The following is a 19,325-nucleotide window of genomic DNA, read 5'->3' on the forward strand; positions in this document are numbered from 1 at the left end:
GGGCTTTAGAACGTCATACAGGTTTGTAACAACATGAGTGAATGAATGTTACTGAGTGAATGACAATTTTAATTTTTTGGTGAACTATCCCTTTAATGAGATTAAAGTGCCAAGTTATAATGTATGGTTACCTTGTCATCATCTCCATCCTCATCTTCAAGAAGGTCCTCCATCGCTTGCTATGAGAAAACAATCAAATATATATTTTTTACAAGATTAAATGGACAGCAAAAACCCGTTCTCTCAAACGTCTTCTCTAGAGTTTCAGGTGAGATCTTTAAAATGTCTCAAATTGTCAAATGTGCTCATATTATTATCATCTGAGCTATGCTATCCACATTCATTGTATTGCCCTATCAGGGTTTCCACATATCAATTTCACCAGACTTTCATTGTCTTTTTTGATGACTAGACAGACAGACAGAACAGATAGATAGATAGATAGATAGACAGACAGACAGACAGAGCACAAAAAATAGAGCAATTTCAAGTCATTCTAGCTATGAAATATTCGAGGATTCATATATTCAAAAGATCAGATCAAATATTACCGGAAAACCCGCCATGGTAATAATCAGTTTCTCCTCAATTTTGTCTTTGGAACTAATGTTTGGTGGGAACCAAAGTTTACACGGTTGTGTTCTCTAGACTTCACTATAGCGGAGCACTTCTATATTCCAATAGGTTGCCGCCGAACCGCGTCAAAGCTCATTACCATAATGTTGGCTGCACTTGAACTTTCCTCTGACGCCCACACCGCCCAAGACACGCTGCGCCGCTTCTCGCCGCTGAGAGATGCTGGCTGTCATAGAAAATGTATGACTTCCGGTCGATTTGGCGCTCTCGACGCCTCTGGTCTGAACACACTGTAAAGCTGCGTACACACTGCCAGCGACACCGCGCCATTCATTTTCAATGAGAGCACAGCGACTTCCGGCGACACGAGCTGTCGAGAACATTGGCGACTATATGTGGGCGTCTCCAGCGACGCAACAAAGTTGAGACAAGTTCAACTTTATTCAAATGAAGAGCGACTTACAGAAGCGACAGACAAATTTGTTAGCAAATTTCCATTGCTCTATGATATGGATATGGTATATCCAGCCGCAGCTCTTGCACCAGCCGGTGGTACTCGCCGTGCTGACTCCGAGATTGAATGGTTTGGTGGACCCAGACAGACCGGCGTTTGCGTTTTCCCTGCAGATAAACAGCCGCTATGGCAAAGAGCAAAGAAAAGAGATTCGCTGTCAACAGCAATGGAATGACATCCGTGAATGTCATTTATAAACATTACTAGGCAACCAGTACTGGGAATGCCCACTAGCGACTTCGACGCCAGCCACTGGCTACCTGCAGCGACAAAGTCGCTGGCAGTGTGTACGAAGCTTAAGGCAGCCAGCATCTATCGGCGGCGCGCCTAGGGTGGTGTGGGCGTCAGAGTAAAATTCAAGTGCGGGCAACATTAAGGTAATGAGCTTTGACGTGGTTCGGCGGCAACTTATTGGTGTATAGAAGTGCCCCGCTCTAGCGAACCAAACATTAGTTCCGAAGACAAACTGGTGGAGAAACTGATTATTGCCGTGGCGGGTTTTCCCGTAATATATGATGTTTGCTTACAGGGATATAAAAAAAAAAAACGATGCGTGGACAAAGGTGTCTGAAATTGTTAGTGTGCCAGGTGAGTTGATGAAGTGGATATTATGTTTAATATATTATATAATAATATATTAAAAATATTTCATGAGGATATACGCTACTTGTGATATGTTGGCAAAAAGATACCGGTCGACATGTCTGGATGTTTTGTGGCCCCTTCAAATATAGTTCACAAAACCAATCATTTTTGAACGAACATTGCTGCCTATTTCAACTATGTCAGAGTGTCCACGAATCTTCCATAGCGTTGTTGGCATGGCAGCCAGAGCGAATTTTGATGCTCTCGCTGCCTCTGAACGCAAGGTTAGTGTATGTCAACAATTGTCTAATTTGTATCTGTATTTCTCCTAAGATATCTAAAAAGAAACATTTGAGACAAAGTTGATACTTTAATGAAACATGACAGAAAGTTCCATTATAACTCCTGAGATATGAAAGGGCAACCTCTTAGTAATACAGTTTTCCTCTTGGAAAGGACCAAGGAATGTGTCATTCAAACACTCACCTAAACAGTATCAGTGTTACATCACATAAAATGTGATGCCAGTAATTACATTTCATGCCCATCTGTACATAAGCGGGATTGGAACGCAAGAGTATACACGATTGACATTTACATTTGTAGATTGGCGTCAATATCCATCTAAATGTGAAAATGATGATACGTAATGAAAATTCTCTCTGCCTCTCTGTCATGTGTCTGTCATCTTACATCCAAGTTACAAAGGACTAAATAAAAAAATAAAAAAATCGAGATTCTTGCAGACACTGATAATTTTATGTTTTAATTTTTAAGGTAGTGGAAAATTATCAAATTGATTGTTTTGAGATTCATCTGATGTATATCGCAACCGACTCTTTGACTGGATATTCCAGAATACACATTTTAATTAAATTTTCGATGGCTTAATTGGGAAGTGAACAAGCTCTCCATCAGCACTCATTCCACGCCATTTCCACAATTAAAATGGAATCAATTTTCAGGACGTTTTGCACACACACTTGGCAACATGATTGGCAACATTTTACGATGGCATGAAATTACTTTGACAAAATTTAATTGGAAAACGTGATAAGTAACTACACTAGGTAAGTGGAGTAGCACCTTTAAGTACTGATATATCCTTTCAACTTTTAATTACCAAAAGTAATTGGGAAAAATATATGTAATTCCAGCTGTGCACACATCTTTGTCAAAATATGACAAAACGATGCTTATCAACCAAGAATATACTGTATGCTGGCAAGGTTTGGGTTAGATGGTTGCAGAACTGCATTATGACAATGTGTTTCAAATGAGGTAGAGCTAAATGTCACATATTTAGCCATTTTTAGACTATAGAATCAAAAGTAGGAAGACACTCACCACACTTCCCTCACGCGGTTCCTTTCTGGAGGCCAACAGGAAGTAATTCCAGGTAAGGAGAAGCAGCAAGGACAGTGGAATCATGCAAATATCGAAATTCCAAACCACCACCACAAAGACCTGGCCAACCAAGAGAAAGCAGGATATGGGGGCTTTAGGCCCAGTACCTCAATGACTACTCCGTTTTAGGTTAATAATTCTGTTTTCTGTTTTCATTGTTTTCTTTTCCCCAAGCGATTATGAAAAAGGTTTTCGAAAGTCTTCATTTTCGGTGGAGGAAAACGCTGCATAGATGTGGAGGAGAGACATAAACGTAGCAAATTAAATGCAATTTTAAATGTCCAGACCTGAGGTTGCACTAGTGTATTTTTATCCATCATACGAGTTTTCATTTCATAAGTAATATGGCTACATTCAGGGGTATAACCGTGCAGTTGAAAATTGTTAAGCGCATATGTATGCACAAGACTTCAGGAAACTTCCATGTGCATGATGTCAACTTAAAGTGACACTGATGAGAAGCAAGCACATGTGAAGTTGATTTAAAAACGGTACAAGTAGTGGTTCTAGCTTGTATGGCGCCCTGGGCGAAACTCCCTTTTTGACAGGGCGGAACTGGGTGATTCTACCTTTTTGATGGGGTGAAACTGGTTGAATCTACCTTTTTGATGGGGCGGATTGAGGGGGAGGATGTGGCTGTCGCTGGTGGTTGTTGGTGGGTGGAGATGAGATGGCTGGTTGACTTCAGGGTGCCCACTTGTTTGCCCAATTATTATTTTTTTTGTTGGCGACCCGTGCCACCCCCAGCAAGATGTATAAACACTTGTTTTTCGCTCTGTTACTCAGAACCTGGTATTTAATGCTATCGACACATCTTTTGAAAAACATTAAATATTAATGTTTGTATTACAGATTCACCTAAATATATATATATATACTTATTCTAACGCGAATAGTTTGCATGATAGCTTAGCTGATAGGGCTTTGGACTTTGAGTTGGAAGACTGCAGTTCAAGTCCAGCCATAAACTCAAGCTGGCACGTGACATGACATGGTCATGGAAACGGCAGGAAATTAGGTGGTTGCATCAGAAAATTTGCTTTTTCATTTTGCTTCTGCATATTAAAACACTAATGGTTATGTTTAGGCATTGATAAGGTAAGGGTGTGTTTTTTAACGTCTCATATATATTTTAAAACACTATTGGTTAGGTTCAGGCTAAAGTTCTAGGTTGGGGAGTATGTTTTAAACTTTTATTTAACTTAAAATTCACCTTAAAACAGTGTCTGAATACGAACCCATTTTACTTGCTTTTGGCGCCCCCAGCTGGACATTTCACTGGAAGACTGCAGCCAAACGCGATATACAGCAAGTAGATTTTGAATTTGCAAAAATGTTGTCATGTTCATCGCATATATTTCATGAGACCAGGCTGGAACAGATGTGGTTGAAAGACATAACGATAAGGTGTAAATGGTGATGTGTATGTAAATGTCCTGTTCTCTTGTGATCAGATCGTCTGAAACGCATCTCAAAAGGACTGACAACATTTTGAATAATTTGTCAATGTTTCAGAAAAACTGTTTCGGTTAATGTAACCCCTGGTCCAGACTGATCAGTTTTCATTTGAAGACTCAGGAAAATAATTAACATTATGAAATGGCGCTATTCATTAGCCGACCGCAGGCTTCTGGTGGGAACGTAACTTTGCAGAAATTATTTTAGGTATGCTGGAGCAGACCCAGTGACTGTTCTGTACGCCGGCAGCCAGTGAAGAGAGACAAGGTGTGGTGTAACATGTGCTCTCTTTGGTTCATAAAAGACTAGACGTGCTGCTGCATTCTGGATCTTTTTTAGGGGCCTAATTGCGCATGCAGGGAAGCCTGCAATGAGAGCGTTACAGTAGTCCAGTCTAGTTATGACAAGTGACTGAACAAGAAGTTGTGTGGAAATGAAGTGTAACTATAAATTGCTATAATCTAGATATCAGTTGACAGTTTAAAATGCAACTAATTGCAACTTGCTGGTGGAAGTAGTGAGTAAATTCTGTGCCAAGTAGCATTTCCAAATGGAGTTGCAATCATTATGACCATTTTCAAACTTCCCCTTCTCTTCCATTGGTAAAAAAACAAAACAAAAACAGATATTCCCACCCTAAAACTGATGGTTGCCTTGTAGAATTCAGTTGATGTGTTCAGAGCTGAAACTATAGTGGTTTGCGTTACAGTACCTAAAAATATCTATAAACTGTAAAGCTATACTGAACTTCAAAATAGAGACATCAAATCTTGGAAAGGATGCTTTTTTTCACTGGTTCAGTTTCAATAAAAAGTACAGATGAAATGATCCAAAAGAGATGTGCAGAGCTATTGTGAGAAAGACTCAGAGTCCACAGTGCCCCCTTCAGGGAAAGGAGGAAGAGTTGTTCCTTTTGTGACGGAAAGTTGTGTGGGAGCTCTTGAAGTAATGTTCAGAGGACAGAAGGGGGTGCAGGGTGAGTTCAGGCGAGAGGTCACCGTGGGACTACGTCTAAGAGATCAGCTCTACTCGTTTTAGCTTAAGGGTTCTTCAGCACTGAACTATGAGTACACTTCACATCACAGCTCTTCAGCACACAAGAGTCACCAAACACCCTCAAACAAAACCCTACATCTATTATATATACAGAGAGAATGTGTTGAAATGTGTGTGGCTGCTAAAGTTCCCTTGAGGTAAGGTATGGATGTTCATGTCTGTGTGTGTGGTCAGGTTTTCCTTACATTGTGGGAACCAACCAACAGTCCCCATGCAAAAAAATAGATTCATAAACATACTAAATAATGTAAAAATGTAAAATGTTTCTGTGGGATTTAGGTTTAGGGATAGTTTTAGGGTTAAGGTGTAGAATATACTTATCTCAGTATAAAAACAATAGAAGTCCCCACCACAATAGAAAAACAAATATCTATGTGCCTGTCTATCTTGCTCAAAATTGAATTATATGACATTTTCTGTGGGTGTCAACTAGTGTGTTTGTGAGTTTGCCACCTACCAAGAAAGCACATATACTCCGGCGAGGCGACTCCCATTGAAAACAGCTGTTGATGTATGAGCCCACATTAATGAGGAAGAGGATACAGTGTTTCACTCGGTTAAAATTCTGCTGCAACAACTGAGAAAAGTAAGAGAATATAAGTAACGCTGAACCAATAAATGGAAAGTACAACCATGTTGCTAACAGCCATAAAACACAATTCACACACTATAAAAATAATGTTAAAAATGTGATTACACTCCAACAAACAAACACTTTGAACTGATTTACCAAAACTTTAAAAGGTGAATTGCGTCTTTTCTGTGGCACCAAATGGATTTCCAAAAAGAGTGTCTTTTTAAGGTTTCATAGAGGTTTTCCAAAACACTTCGTAGTTATATTCTAGCTTTTTTTTTTTGCACAAGAACATGTCCAGAATGAACATCACCTTACTCCACAAAGAGGCAATATCTAGAAAATATTTTTAGAGTAGATGAAAACAAGAAAAAAATGCATTCACTGAAAAAATCTCTATAACTTTTGCATGACTTAAGATTTTATCTATTTCTAGTTTTTTAAGGCCTGGAAAACACCAATTAAAAAATGTCCTGACATTTCCAGGTTTTCTATGACCATGGGAAACAACAAAACCACACATATTAAGCAAAAAACGTGTTTAAATACTTTTTAAAAGTTGTACTTTTCTAAATTGTCCTCTCTTCAAGCCAAATGTTTTTGCATGAATGCACAAACCACTGTGGACAAGCTTTTCTCAAAGCACTCATGAAAGTGCAACGGACATCACGATTTTCACTGCAAAATGATTTGAATGATATGAGAATTAGTAAATTAGAATACAATTGTTATTTTTGGATGTACTATCCCTTTAATGCCAAACTAAATAAAATTAAACTACACTATATTAAGTTCAACAAACAAAACAAAAAATTGTTACAAAACTTTAAAGTTGAACTGTATCATTTCTGCGGAACCAAATGGCACTGCAAAAATAATGTCTTCCTAATGTGTCAGACAGGATACCTGAACCCCCGTTTGCCATTGGTCCCCAAATGCATGTAATTGGTTAAAGGGTTAGTTAGTTCACCAAAAATGAAAATTCTCTCATTATTTACTCACCCTCAGTCCATCCCTGATGTGTATGACTTTCTTTCTTCTGCTGAACACAATCGATGATTTTTAGGAGTATTTCTGAGCTCTTTAGGTCCATTCAATGTAAGTGAATGGGAGCCAAACTTTTGAAGCTCCAAAATCCACATAAGGGCAAAATAAAAGTACTCCAGACAACTCTAGTGGTTAAATCCATATATTCTGAAGCAATATGATATATGTGTGTCATTAATATTTCAAGTCCTTTTTTTTTTTTTTTACTATAAATACTCCTCCCTGCTCAGTCAATTTCCACTTTAACTTTCACCTTCTATTTTTGGAGATTCACATCCTTCTTGCATATCACACACCCTAATGGACAGGGAGGAGAATTAAATATTGATCTATTTCTCACCCACACCAATTATATCATGTCTGAACACATGCTTTTAACCACTGGAGTATGGATTACTTTTATGCTCCCTTTATGTGGATTTTGGAGCTTTAAAATTTTGGCACCCATTTACTTGCATTGTGAGGACTTTCAGAGCTGAAATATTCTTTGAAATATCTTAATTTGTGTTCTGCAGAAGAAAGAAGGTCATACACATCTGGGGTGGCATAATTGTGAGTAAATTATGAGAGAATTTTCATTTTTTAGCAAACTATCACTTTAAAACAGTGTTGCGGTGTCAGGATGTTTGAGATGCTCCATAAAAAAAAAGGATAACATTACAAAATTAAAAGTTACATAATTATTGTTATTTAAAAATATATATTTTATTATGTAATGTTATAGTTAGAAATTAAAAACAAAGTAACAGAAATTGAAACATCAAATCCATCTTACACAATAAACAATGTTTGTGTTTTTTTTTTTAAATATTCCTCTAATCTAGCAATAAAAACAACAAGCTTCTCTCATAGCACTCGTGAACGTTCAACGGATGTCAAGATTTTCACTGCAAACTGATCTGGACGCGAGAGATTGACAGAATTTTCATTTTTAGGTGAATGATCCCTTTACTGGCAAACAAAAGAAAACAGGGCATTCATGTAATTTAAATACAGAATCTAAATCTAATCTTAAAAAAGCACACAAAATATATCATGGCATATCATTAAATCAAGCAAATGTAATAATTTCCATACGTGATGGTGTGACTGACAGCTGAGGTTAGATATACGGGCCGAATCTGTGGTTGAACTCTTCAGTGAGACGTGCACAAAGAACTGAAGGATTGGTCTGTTCTGCTCAATGCACAGCTTTGTGACAGCGTCTGATTCAGCCCAGCCCCTCCAATTCAGCGCTTTTGTCACGCAGGCACATTGAGAGAGAACACAATGAGCAGGCACAACCGTAGAGCCGCTGCCGGGCCCTCTGGGGTGGCCCCTCTCCTCTCATGAGGGCCCGCTTGACATTTCTATTCAACACCTAGAGCGGCGGGGCAATGGGGAAAACGCTTCGATTCAACGCTTGCGCCCCCTGTTCCAAACACGTCAGTCTATTGTGCGTGGCCCTGGGACCGTCGGCCCTCATTAGGGTGGTTTTCAAAACATTTAGACTTTGATTTGAGCCAGTTGGATTGAAAGAATAGTTCAGGCAAAAATGAAAATCCATTCGTCATTTACTCACCCTTGTGTGGGTCCAAACCGATATGCTGTTTAAACCGCGTAATACAAAAAGAGAATCGTTGAAGGAAATATTCACTCAGCTCGTTCCCATTCGATGACAAATGTCAAGCTCATAAAGTTACAAACACCACAAAAGCAACATAAAATTAGTCCACACAACTTGTTAGGGCTGGATAAAATCCTTTGCTCTAAACAACTTCCGCGTTTGTCACTTCTCGACGGAGCTTACGCTACGCCCACATCATACGCCAGAACTCGACTCTCTTGTGAACGAGCAGACGGCCGTTACCGGAATCCAGTGATTATAGTTAATAAAGTTATAAATATGAATATTTTTCTTTTTGCTTTGCTTCAGAAGGCCTTTATTAACCCCCTGGAGCCGTATGTATTACTTTTTTGAGCTTCCAAAATCTAAGGTACCATTCACTCCTATTATAAAGCTTGGAAGAGCCAGGATATTTTTTTAATATAACTCCGATTGTGTTTGGCTGGTCATATACACCTAGGACAGCTTGAGGGTGAGTAAATTATGGGATAATATTCATTTTTGAGTGGAACTAACCCTTAAAAGTTTACGTACAGTAGTGTTTGCGTTGATTATTATATCTGATAAATATAAATTAAACTGAATAGTTTGGGCCCTGTTGTTAATTTTTGAAATTCATTTTTTGTAATATATCATGTTAGAAGGTCCCCTGTATAAATTACAGCATTAGCTGATAGAATGTCTTTCATATGTAAGCAAACTGGACATTATAACTGAAATATATCCCAATGAATCAGAATCGAATCAAGAGCTAGTGAATCAAAATGGAATCAAATCACTGATATAGATATATAGATATATATGTGTATATATATATATATATATATATACATATATATATATATATATATATACATATACATATACATATATATACATGTATATGGCATAGGTACGGATGTGGCAGGGATGGAGGTTGTGCTGCACACCCAGCCCCTCAGGCTAATCAAGCCCTGGAGAGGGATAAAGGCGACCGGAGTTGGCAGTTCGAGAGAGAGAGAGTTACGGGCAGCTGCCCTGCATGTGTATATTTTTTTGTGTCTTTTTAAAAAAGCAATTTTTTGGTAAAGCCATCAGAAGTGTTCGAACGGCCATCTTAGTACACCCAAACTGCCATAGAGCATCAAGGACTGACAGGCTAAAACACCCCCGATTCACCATCTCCGACCTGCGGATACAACAGTTGCATTTCGCCCTCTATTGACAATCATGTTTAATGTTTAATTTGCTCATTATGGATAATATTATTACGAGGGAGAAGATATACACGGATTGCGCTGTCAGGTGTTCAGTCTATCAGTGCAGCAAAACTGCCCACAAGTTCTAATGGAGGTAGGAAAAGCTGTAATATTTGCTTGTTTAAGGTAACGATATGTCCTTACCCCCGAAAGGGACTTAAAAAAAGTCTTAAATACCTTAAATACCAGGTATTTGCGTGTTTTTACAGTGATGTGCTCTCTGTAATCATACGTGGATACTTGTCATAAATATGTGTTTGTTTGCTTTTTAAAGGGGACCTATTATGTACATAAATGTGAGTCGGCAGTGTGTGTACACAACCACCCTACAATGTTAAAAGTCCATCCACTCCTCTTATATTTCGATTAATCAAATACAGTGTCAAAATGAACGGTTTTCGCTTCTGATCTAAAGTGACGTTACGTTAGAGCAGGCCCCGCCCACGACTGGTGATGGACTCCACCCTATTATCATAGATCCTCCCCTGAGTGATCTACACACAGTGTGCCATTTGTTTCTATGCTGGAGCAGATACAGTGGAAGAATAATGTCTCAGCTTCATAAGAGTCATAAATGTTCTGTTGTTGGCTGTAAAAGTGAACATAAGAGTCTTCTTGTACTCCCGGCATCAGAGCCACTGAAGACGCAGTGGAAAACAAGTTTTGTTTCTGAAGCAAATGTGCCTCAAAACATACAAAAATGTGTGGATGTTTGTGCAAAGCATTTTACACCGGACTGCTTTGTGAATGAGTGTCAATATAAAGCAGGATTTTCAAAAAATGTGATTCTCAATCATGGATCAGTACCAATTGTTCGTGTTCCAGCTTTATATCCTGAAGATGTAAGTATCTAATTTTATATTTTGTGAATGTTTGCAATTCGCCTTTCCGAATGTGCTTGTTAGCCGATTCCACGGCTAATGCAGCTAAAGTTACCATTGTCTCTGATTGTATTCACGGAGACCAGATATACATACATATATTCTTGGCTGAACTCAGGTATTTACTGATTTGTTGTTGCTGTAGTATCCGAAAGAGCTGTAAAGGCACAGCCCTCATCTGGAAAGGGGCGGGGAGCAGCAGCTCATTTGCATTTAAAGAGACATATACACATATACATATACATATACATATATATATATATCAGTGAATCAAATCAAATTCCAAAATCTGTATTGATACTAAGCCCCACAACTAGAGTGCTACGTTATATTTAATATTATAAAGCCTAATTTGAAGAAAGAAACCAAATGTTTCTCCAAAATGAACTAAACAAACCTAGACGAACAAAGTCTGTGTTTATACCACGCGGTGCATAGTGGAGGGATTTCGTTGAGGGTGACGCTGCAGAAGCTTATGAACTCTCGGTCGTACAGAATCAGTAGGTCAAGAATTTCAGGGATGTGTCCGCAAACACAAATATCACAAAATGAACACCCACGCAGAACAAAAACGTCAATTAATTTTTAAATTACATTTTAAAATGAACTAAATAAAAAACTGCTATTATTCTACATGCAACGTCATTTTAAAATGAGTTAATTGAGGAAAATAAATAAATAAAAAATATCATGTCCAAACCACACCCACGATTAGTTTCAACCAGTTATCAAAGCTTTTTGATTAGCCAAGTTCACCTAGGTCAAGCATTTTAACCATGTGCATGAACCACTGGTGTAGATTTAGGTAGGAATGGTAGGGGACATGTCAGAAAATAGGAAATGTCCCGACCAACATTTGGACCATTTTACCCCTTAAAAAATATTTACATTTTATTTTCCTTTTAATGACTATTCAAGTTTCTCAATATTGTTACTGATGTGTAAATTATTGTCCAACCTCTTCTAAAGCAGCACATAAATTGCTATTCATGCCATTTGTGCTATTCAGGATGCACCAATCACAGTCGTGTGAGATTACTGCAAATAATTTTCTGGAGATTACACTTGAAGATTTATTTTGTATCTTAGGTCCAATTCTTAGATAGATAGATTTTAACAAGCATACTTTCCATGTACACATTTTCTGTTCAAGTCAAAAATACCTTCTGAGTTTAGCATGAAACCAATGGAAGATTCCAGTAACCACCCTCTTAAAGAAGACGACTTTGAATTTGAATGACTGTGCCAGGTAAGGGGGTCGATTAATGAAAAGGCAATTTTGAGTGTAAATGCATTTAAGGATAATTACATTTCTCTCCAGGGTCACATTGTCCAGCAAGTTTATCGCATATCACATTTTCCCATATTGTGCTTCCCTAGTGGTCAGTTGTAAACCTGTTTATTCTTTAAAGAAAAAAGGGCTAATATTTAAAATGGTTGGGCAGAGAAATAGGAAATGGAATTTATTGAAAAATGTTATTTTTCCTATATTACCAGACTGACTTTCTCACATTTTCTTAATACTAAAAATATGAACTTAATCCTTCTTGCAACATGTCCCTACCAACTTTCAAAACAAACCTACGTTTGTGACCATCATCATAATTTTTAGGCGAACGAAAAGAAGCCTGTTCGCCCAGTAAGTATAGACTTGCGATAGAGACTTGTCCTCCGCCACCCGGATTGAGGTGAGTAACCGCGCCACCACGAGGACCTATTAAGTAGTGGGAATTGGGCATTCCATATTGGGAGAAAATGTGGAATTATTATATTATATTATATTATACAATGGAAGAAGCCCAACTTTTTCTCCTGGACGAACTGAAGCACCCTAGGCGATTGGAAAGTTAAATTAAAATAGTTATTTACAAAAATTATTTTTCACTCATAGTTTCATATAGATTAAAAAAATGACTCGTCAATTGATGGCAAATCAGCATTGGTTCTCACGTATGTAATAATTCTGGACGCAAATGTGGGCTAGACTCGAGCTTCAGCAAAGATTTTCACAAAATAATGACTTCAATTTTAATTATCGATTGACTTCAGAGGACTTGGAATATAGCGCATGAGTCGTGCATAGTGCTTTTTTGGTGTTAATTTGTACTTTTTGGAGCTTAAAAGACGCACAGATCACTACGAACTGTTGTAAGAGCTGCATAAAAAATCTTGGAAAGTGACTCAATTCGTGTACCACAGAAAAACTAACAGCATATGGTTTGGAACAAACATGATGGTATGTAATTGTTTATTTTTAGGCTGAACTATTCCTTTAAAAAAAAAGCTGAATATCATACTACCTGTTTAGAGACTTTGGACTCTTCTTCAATGTACTTCTGTTCTGGTGGAACGAATGTCCGCAAACTTGCTTTCACCTTGGAGACGCACAAAACGTATGATTTGTTTTAATTAGCGCTCCAGTTCTCTGTGCATCAGTAATTATTGCATATTTGATGGTGTGAAAAATAACACACCACAGAAACAAAAGAGACAACAACCAGCGCTTCGGGCGCAATGCACTTACGGCGTTGAAGATGACGTCTGCTTCGAGAAAGATGACCCCTTTTGTTGGCCCTGTCAGCTCCTTGTTTTTCAAGACGTAGGCCTTCTGTTCGCTGTTGCGAATCTGTGTGAAGAAGACGTGACAGCCTGCTGTCTGGCAAAGCCCCAATGGACCCCCCCGCTTGGCTGACCCCTGATCTCCCAGTGGCAGCATCAAACAGCCAGCCGCACATTCCCGCCCCTCCCCTCCTTCCAGCACTTCCAACTCTGACAAGTACCTGCTCATTACCAGCATCCCTCTGTCATCGAGACACTACCCAGCCACCGGGAGGCACAGCTGTGTGCGCTTTTAAAGAATTGCCGCAATCAATCTTGCCATTTGGCGAGTCTATTTACTTCAAAACGCATTTATACAAGTGCTAAAACTATGTGGGTCTGAGTATTCAGAGGAACTCAATGGGGTGAAATTAAGAGCTTACGTTTAATAAAGGGATGGCCACTTTACCCAGGAAATCTGCACTGCGGTCTCGGTCCTCGTCGTACACGGTGACTTCCAGCACAGAGTGAATGTCTTTCACATTGCTGCAAAGTGAAAAAGAGCAAGAGAGTTTTTCAGAATGAAACCATACACAAAATATGCAGGACAAAAAGCTCTTATAGCATAAATCAATATGTTAAAGGGATAGTTCACCCAAAAAGAAAAGTCTCTCATCCTTTTCTCGCCCTCATTTCTTCTGCAGAAAGCAAATGATGATTTTTAGAAAAATATCTCAGCGCTGTAGGTCCTTACAATGCAAGTGAATGGTGACCAGAACTATGAAGGTCCAAATATCACATAAAGGCAGCATAAAAGTCATCCATCAACTACAGTACAGTGGTTAAATCCATGTCTTCATAAGTGATCCAATTAGTTTTGGGTGAGAACAGACCAAAATGTAATTCCATTTTCACTATAAATCTTGACGACAGTCTCCTTGGCGATCGTGTATAGACTTCCTATTGCACCATCTAGTGCTATGTGCCTGCGTCAAGCACTAGGAAGTGTAATCGAGCTTGAAATCATGATCGTGCCAAGAGACTGCAATGGCAAGATGTACAGTGAAAAAAAACAAAAAGTCTGAGTCTGTTCTCACCCAAAACCATTAAGATTGATTCAGAAGACATGGATTAAACCACAGGAGTCTTATAGATTACTTTTATACTTCCGTTATGTGATTTTTGGAGCTACAAATGTCTTATCACCATTCACTTGCATTGTAAGGACCTACAGAGCTGCGATATTCTCATGAAAATCTTCATTTGTGTTCTGCAAAAGCAAGAAAGTCATTCACATCTGTGATGGCATGAAGATGAGTAAATGATAAGAGAATTTTCATTTTTGGGTGAACCCTTTAAAGGGTTCTCCCATTAAAGACAACATGAATGGCATTCTTTAAATCAGCATAATTAAAGTTATGGATTATTTAGGAGGGACTTTTTTTTTAATCCAACCTGTGTTTTCTTGCATAAGTGGTGCAAGTTACGAAAATGAACATGTTTTTTTTTTTCTTTAGAAAAACATGCACTGATGAATCATGCACAGAAATTTTTTAAGATTTGTTTAGATTTCATGTAACATAATACACAATCAAGCCAAATTACAACTTGAGTTTAGGTTTTGTGAACTCGGTCCACGAGCATGTTTGCATGTTTGAGTCCAGCTGATAGAACAACTTCATTAGTAATTGAATTTGTCATCTGTTGGGAGCACCAGTGGACGTGTACAGTATTATAAGAGAAACTCACAAGGTGAAGACTTTATTCCACTCCGGGTTCAGTGTCTTATAGACTGTGTGTGTCTGCAGTCGATCGTTACAGAGCTCTGCTACACAGAACGGGTCACTCTTTCCTGAAACACAACATTATAATACAATTATATTAAATGAAAATACCTTATTATTTAAAATAATAGCTTTGTAACTATAAGCAAACAATTATAACATACTGAACTGTACTATCAAAATGAGAAAAAATACGTTTTCTAAATGAACAATAAAAAAAAAAAGAAAGAATTATATATATTTTCAGTGTCAGAAGCAAAATTAGTATTAAGTAATTTTTATTATTCTGGCTAGTATTTAAAAAAACTCGACTATTTGCATTAGGTGTAAATAGCACCTGCCACACAATGCGGCTATTTGCACTCCAATAGACTGGTGGAAACAAAGAAATTGAAGAGAAACTGCGCCCTATAGTGTCGCTGCAGTGGCGTAGGGAGTAACGACGGTGTGAGCGTGCTTGTGCGGACGACCCGGGTTAGATTCCGCCTTTGTCCCACTTTTTCCCATCCTGTTTCCTGCCTCCACTCTTAATAATTCCTTTCAAGACTACTTTTAATATTAAATATAAATGTATATAACGGATGATTTCCTCGCAGTGATTTGGGCTGGAAGTTGAGACAGGTTTGATCTGGGTAAAATTAACCATGGTTTCACTATAGTAATATTGTAGTAACAATGTTTTTTGGCGTAAGCCATAGTTTTAATACAATTATCCATGGTGTTACTACAGTAACATTGTGTTAATATAGTAGCCATGTTTAATTTAGGGTTAGGTTTAGGGGTAGGGGTTGGTGTAGGGTGTCTGTGGGACTGTTAGTATTTAATAGGGTGCAAATAGCATCTGACACTATTTGCACTTGGTGCACAGAAGATGCTTTTTGTTGCTATTTACACTTAGTGCAAATAGCCTCTGCCTTAACATGGCTTTAAATTACCAAAGTATAAAGTGTTTGGGAGGGAAACACAAGAATGCAACATTTTACACAAAAAATATATATATATTTTTTAGTATGTATTAATACATGGTGATTGTACTGTGAATGTTGCTATTAGCATCCAGCATCCATTATTATTATTATTATTTCTATGGGCTATTTTGTCTTTAATTATTAGGACCGAGATCTGCTTTCTGACCTGCTACCTGCTTTAAAATTTCAGTACTTTACTAATAAGACTGTAGTGCTCTCATCTTAGTTTAGCACATTTTACCATATTTAAATCAGTCTGCAAAGCTTCCCACATTTTGTGTAGAAGATATGAGCAAAGTCTATATTAATATTGGGGGTAGAAACTGAATTTGAACATTTGATAAAAATCATTATGTCTATGGACAGATAAGGATAGCCGCACCAACTTGTGTGTGTGTGTGTGTGTGTGTGTGTGTGTGTGTGTGTGTGTGTGTGTGTGTGTGTGTGTGTGTGTGTGTGTGTAAAAGCTTTTAAAAAGGCTTTGTCCGTCCACCATAGTGTGCTATTAGAAGAACCGTGAAATCAGAAGCCACAAGGTGGGCCGCTCCTGAGAGAACCTCAAACCTCAAGAACTACATGAATTTATAAGAGTGTGGGAGTGAAATTAAGACTCTCCTCTCTTTCATACGGTCAACTTTCTATCAAACTTCTATGGACAGTTTGATATGACTGCTCCCAACACCAAAACATTCAGAAAATCTCTTTAGAAAGTGAATACCGATCTGTACTTAATGATTAATACAGGCCCAATTAAATATATCAGATGTTTGAGGGTGTTATTATATTATACACTTTTAGCGTTAGATTTTTTTCCTTGAAGTGCAAGTATGTTTGTCTCAGTCTCCATGGTTTTACTACAGTAACCATATTTTAATCCTAATATTTGCAGTAAAACCTTAGTAATAATTCAGGAAAACAACAATTATGGCTATATCATTATTCTGCAAAATAAAAACGAGATTACAGCAGTTTATTACAGTACAACCATGGTTAATTTGTGGTACCATGGCTTTTAAAAACATCCCAAAAATTTCATAAAAAATACAGTACAGTTATGGGTACTGCAGTTTTACTATAGTGAAACCATGGTTCATTTTCAAGGTAAATTTTTTATTTACATTTTTTTTTAAGGCAGGAACCAAATCATGGTACATGTAACACTGTAATATGGTTACTGTAGTAACACCATGGTTCATTTTCATAAGGGATGGATAAAGGTATTGAGAGGGAATGCAAAACTATGTCCCAGCCTGTCCTCTAAGGGGCTCCGTAGTAAGTGAATGATGACAGAATTTTCATTTTTGGGTGAACTATACCTTTGAACAATTTTACAATTCATCTTTTATACTGGACATTATAATTTTGTGAAGCCTGAATTGACTCGTGGCATTTAAAACATTTTAACATTTTCTATATATCTCAGCGTGTCCCTTTTCTTTGGTTTTACCTGTAACATCAGCTGCCATCAGTCCCTCCGCCCGCAAGATTTTCACCTGCACGATTCCGACATCCTTCATGTTAAAGAGTGACCTCAGAAGACTCTGAAAAAGACAAAAAACACATAAGAAAGCCACAGCAACTAACCTGCCTCCCTAATACATCCATACATTTGTGACAGCTTTATCTGAGCCCTAACTTTCTCTAATCCCCCATCAGAGTCTGTGAGCAGTTTTGTGTCCACGTCAAAGCCGCTCTACTGTGGACATTGAGACAAAACTATTGAGTCGCCACACCAGATTACGTGGTGGTTCTCACAAATACATCTTCATTATGCAGCTGTTATGAAAGAAGGTCAGTGTGCTTTGATGGTGGCTTTCTGTAAGCGGTTCACTGACCGGCCCTCCGGGGGACAGTGACAGGACAATGGCAAACAGTGAATAGCATGGAGAGACAGCTTTGAGGAAAGGGAGATGTCTCTCTCTCTCTCTCTCTCTCAATCTGTCTGTTTTTGTTCAGAGTGAGTTACTCACAGCTTTAGTTCCCACTGTTATTCAGTTGTGAGAGAGAACATGTTACTGCTGTTACTACTGGACTTGGTTAATGGTCATCTAACGCCCCCTTTTGGTTATACAAGTGTACTGCAGAGTATATCCTTTTATTAAAACCGCAAGCGTTGCCTCATTATAGAAATAGAATGGCAATTAGAACTACATTGTAGATTTTTTACTGAAATTAATACTGAGTTACTGAATGTGACAAATTTAACCACAAAATTCAGAATGTAGGGGCAAAAAATGCCCTCATAATGAATTTCATCTGACGTGTGTTCTAATATTTTATTCTAAGCATAATTATTTGATGCTTATTTAAAGTTATAGGTAACACTCTTAATTAATTTAGACTTTTTTTAAATAAACTGTTAATATTTACTTTGTAATTTCTAACTGAATATCAAAAACATTGATGGGGCCACATGGAGCTTTTTACAGAGATTTAGACCGTTTGGCAGGAAATGTAAGCGCAGTGTAGTTCTAGCGGGAAAACTAGCAGCTGTACATCATCGCATCATTAGCTGGGTAATTCCCAGCCAATCACACACATGTAAGCCATTGCTTTAAAAGTCTGCTCACAATCTGTCACATTGCTGATTCAGTGTGCTAACATGGCAACCTCCACCACCCCACCACCACCAGTTGAGTCCCATCCTGCACGGGGATAGGCTCCTCGCCCCTGCCTCCTATCTCTGGCAGGATATGACGGTACCAAGTACTACAACTTCAGACCGCCAGACGGGACTTACGCCAAAGAGAGACATTACATTTCTATTTTATATTCATCAAATAAATGTAATTTTCAATTTCATTCAAGTCTTCCTGATAGAACATAGTTGCTCAATTCACAGGCACAAACTTACATATCTTTTTAGGATCTGTTGTCGTTCATGTGCGTTCTCCAGTATATTGACAGACAGGTCAGAGATGGGGACAGCAACTGTGGCGGTGAGGGTCACCAGTAGTACTATTGTACCTTTATCCTCATCCAGCTCCAGTTCCACTCTATGAGTCTTCTCTCTACTCAACTGTGACAGGTCCAATTGACACCTGAAACACCCCACAATCAACATCTGCATCTCAATGGGTGCTGATGAAGTAG

General features: G+C 38.2%; 1 protein-coding gene across 2 annotated transcripts in view; it reads right to left on the reverse strand.

Annotated features, from left to right (window-relative positions):
• LOC127636045 (multiple C2 and transmembrane domain-containing protein 1-like) overlaps window positions 1-19,325 on the reverse strand; it is a 40,159-nt gene that overhangs the window by 8,147 nt on the left and 12,687 nt on the right. For both annotated transcript variants that reach the window (XM_052116410.1, XM_052116411.1), the window contains exons 8-16: window positions 19,087-19,273; window positions 17,680-17,773; window positions 15,230-15,332; window positions 13,924-14,026; window positions 13,467-13,568; window positions 13,243-13,317; window positions 6,054-6,173; window positions 3,023-3,142; window positions 132-179 (exon numbers count right to left, since the gene is read on the reverse strand). In XM_052116410.1, coding sequence (XP_051972370.1) covers window positions 132-179; window positions 3,023-3,142; window positions 6,054-6,173; window positions 13,243-13,317; window positions 13,467-13,568; window positions 13,924-14,026; window positions 15,230-15,332; window positions 17,680-17,773; window positions 19,087-19,273 — 952 coding nt within the window. The remainder of the gene's footprint in view (window positions 1-131; window positions 180-3,022; window positions 3,143-6,053; window positions 6,174-13,242; window positions 13,318-13,466; window positions 13,569-13,923; window positions 14,027-15,229; window positions 15,333-17,679; window positions 17,774-19,086; window positions 19,274-19,325) is intronic.

This window comes from Xyrauchen texanus, chromosome 43 (genome assembly GCF_025860055.1).
Source record: "Xyrauchen texanus isolate HMW12.3.18 chromosome 43, RBS_HiC_50CHRs, whole genome shotgun sequence".
Taxonomy (NCBI): Eukaryota; Metazoa; Chordata; class Actinopteri; order Cypriniformes; family Catostomidae; genus Xyrauchen; species Xyrauchen texanus.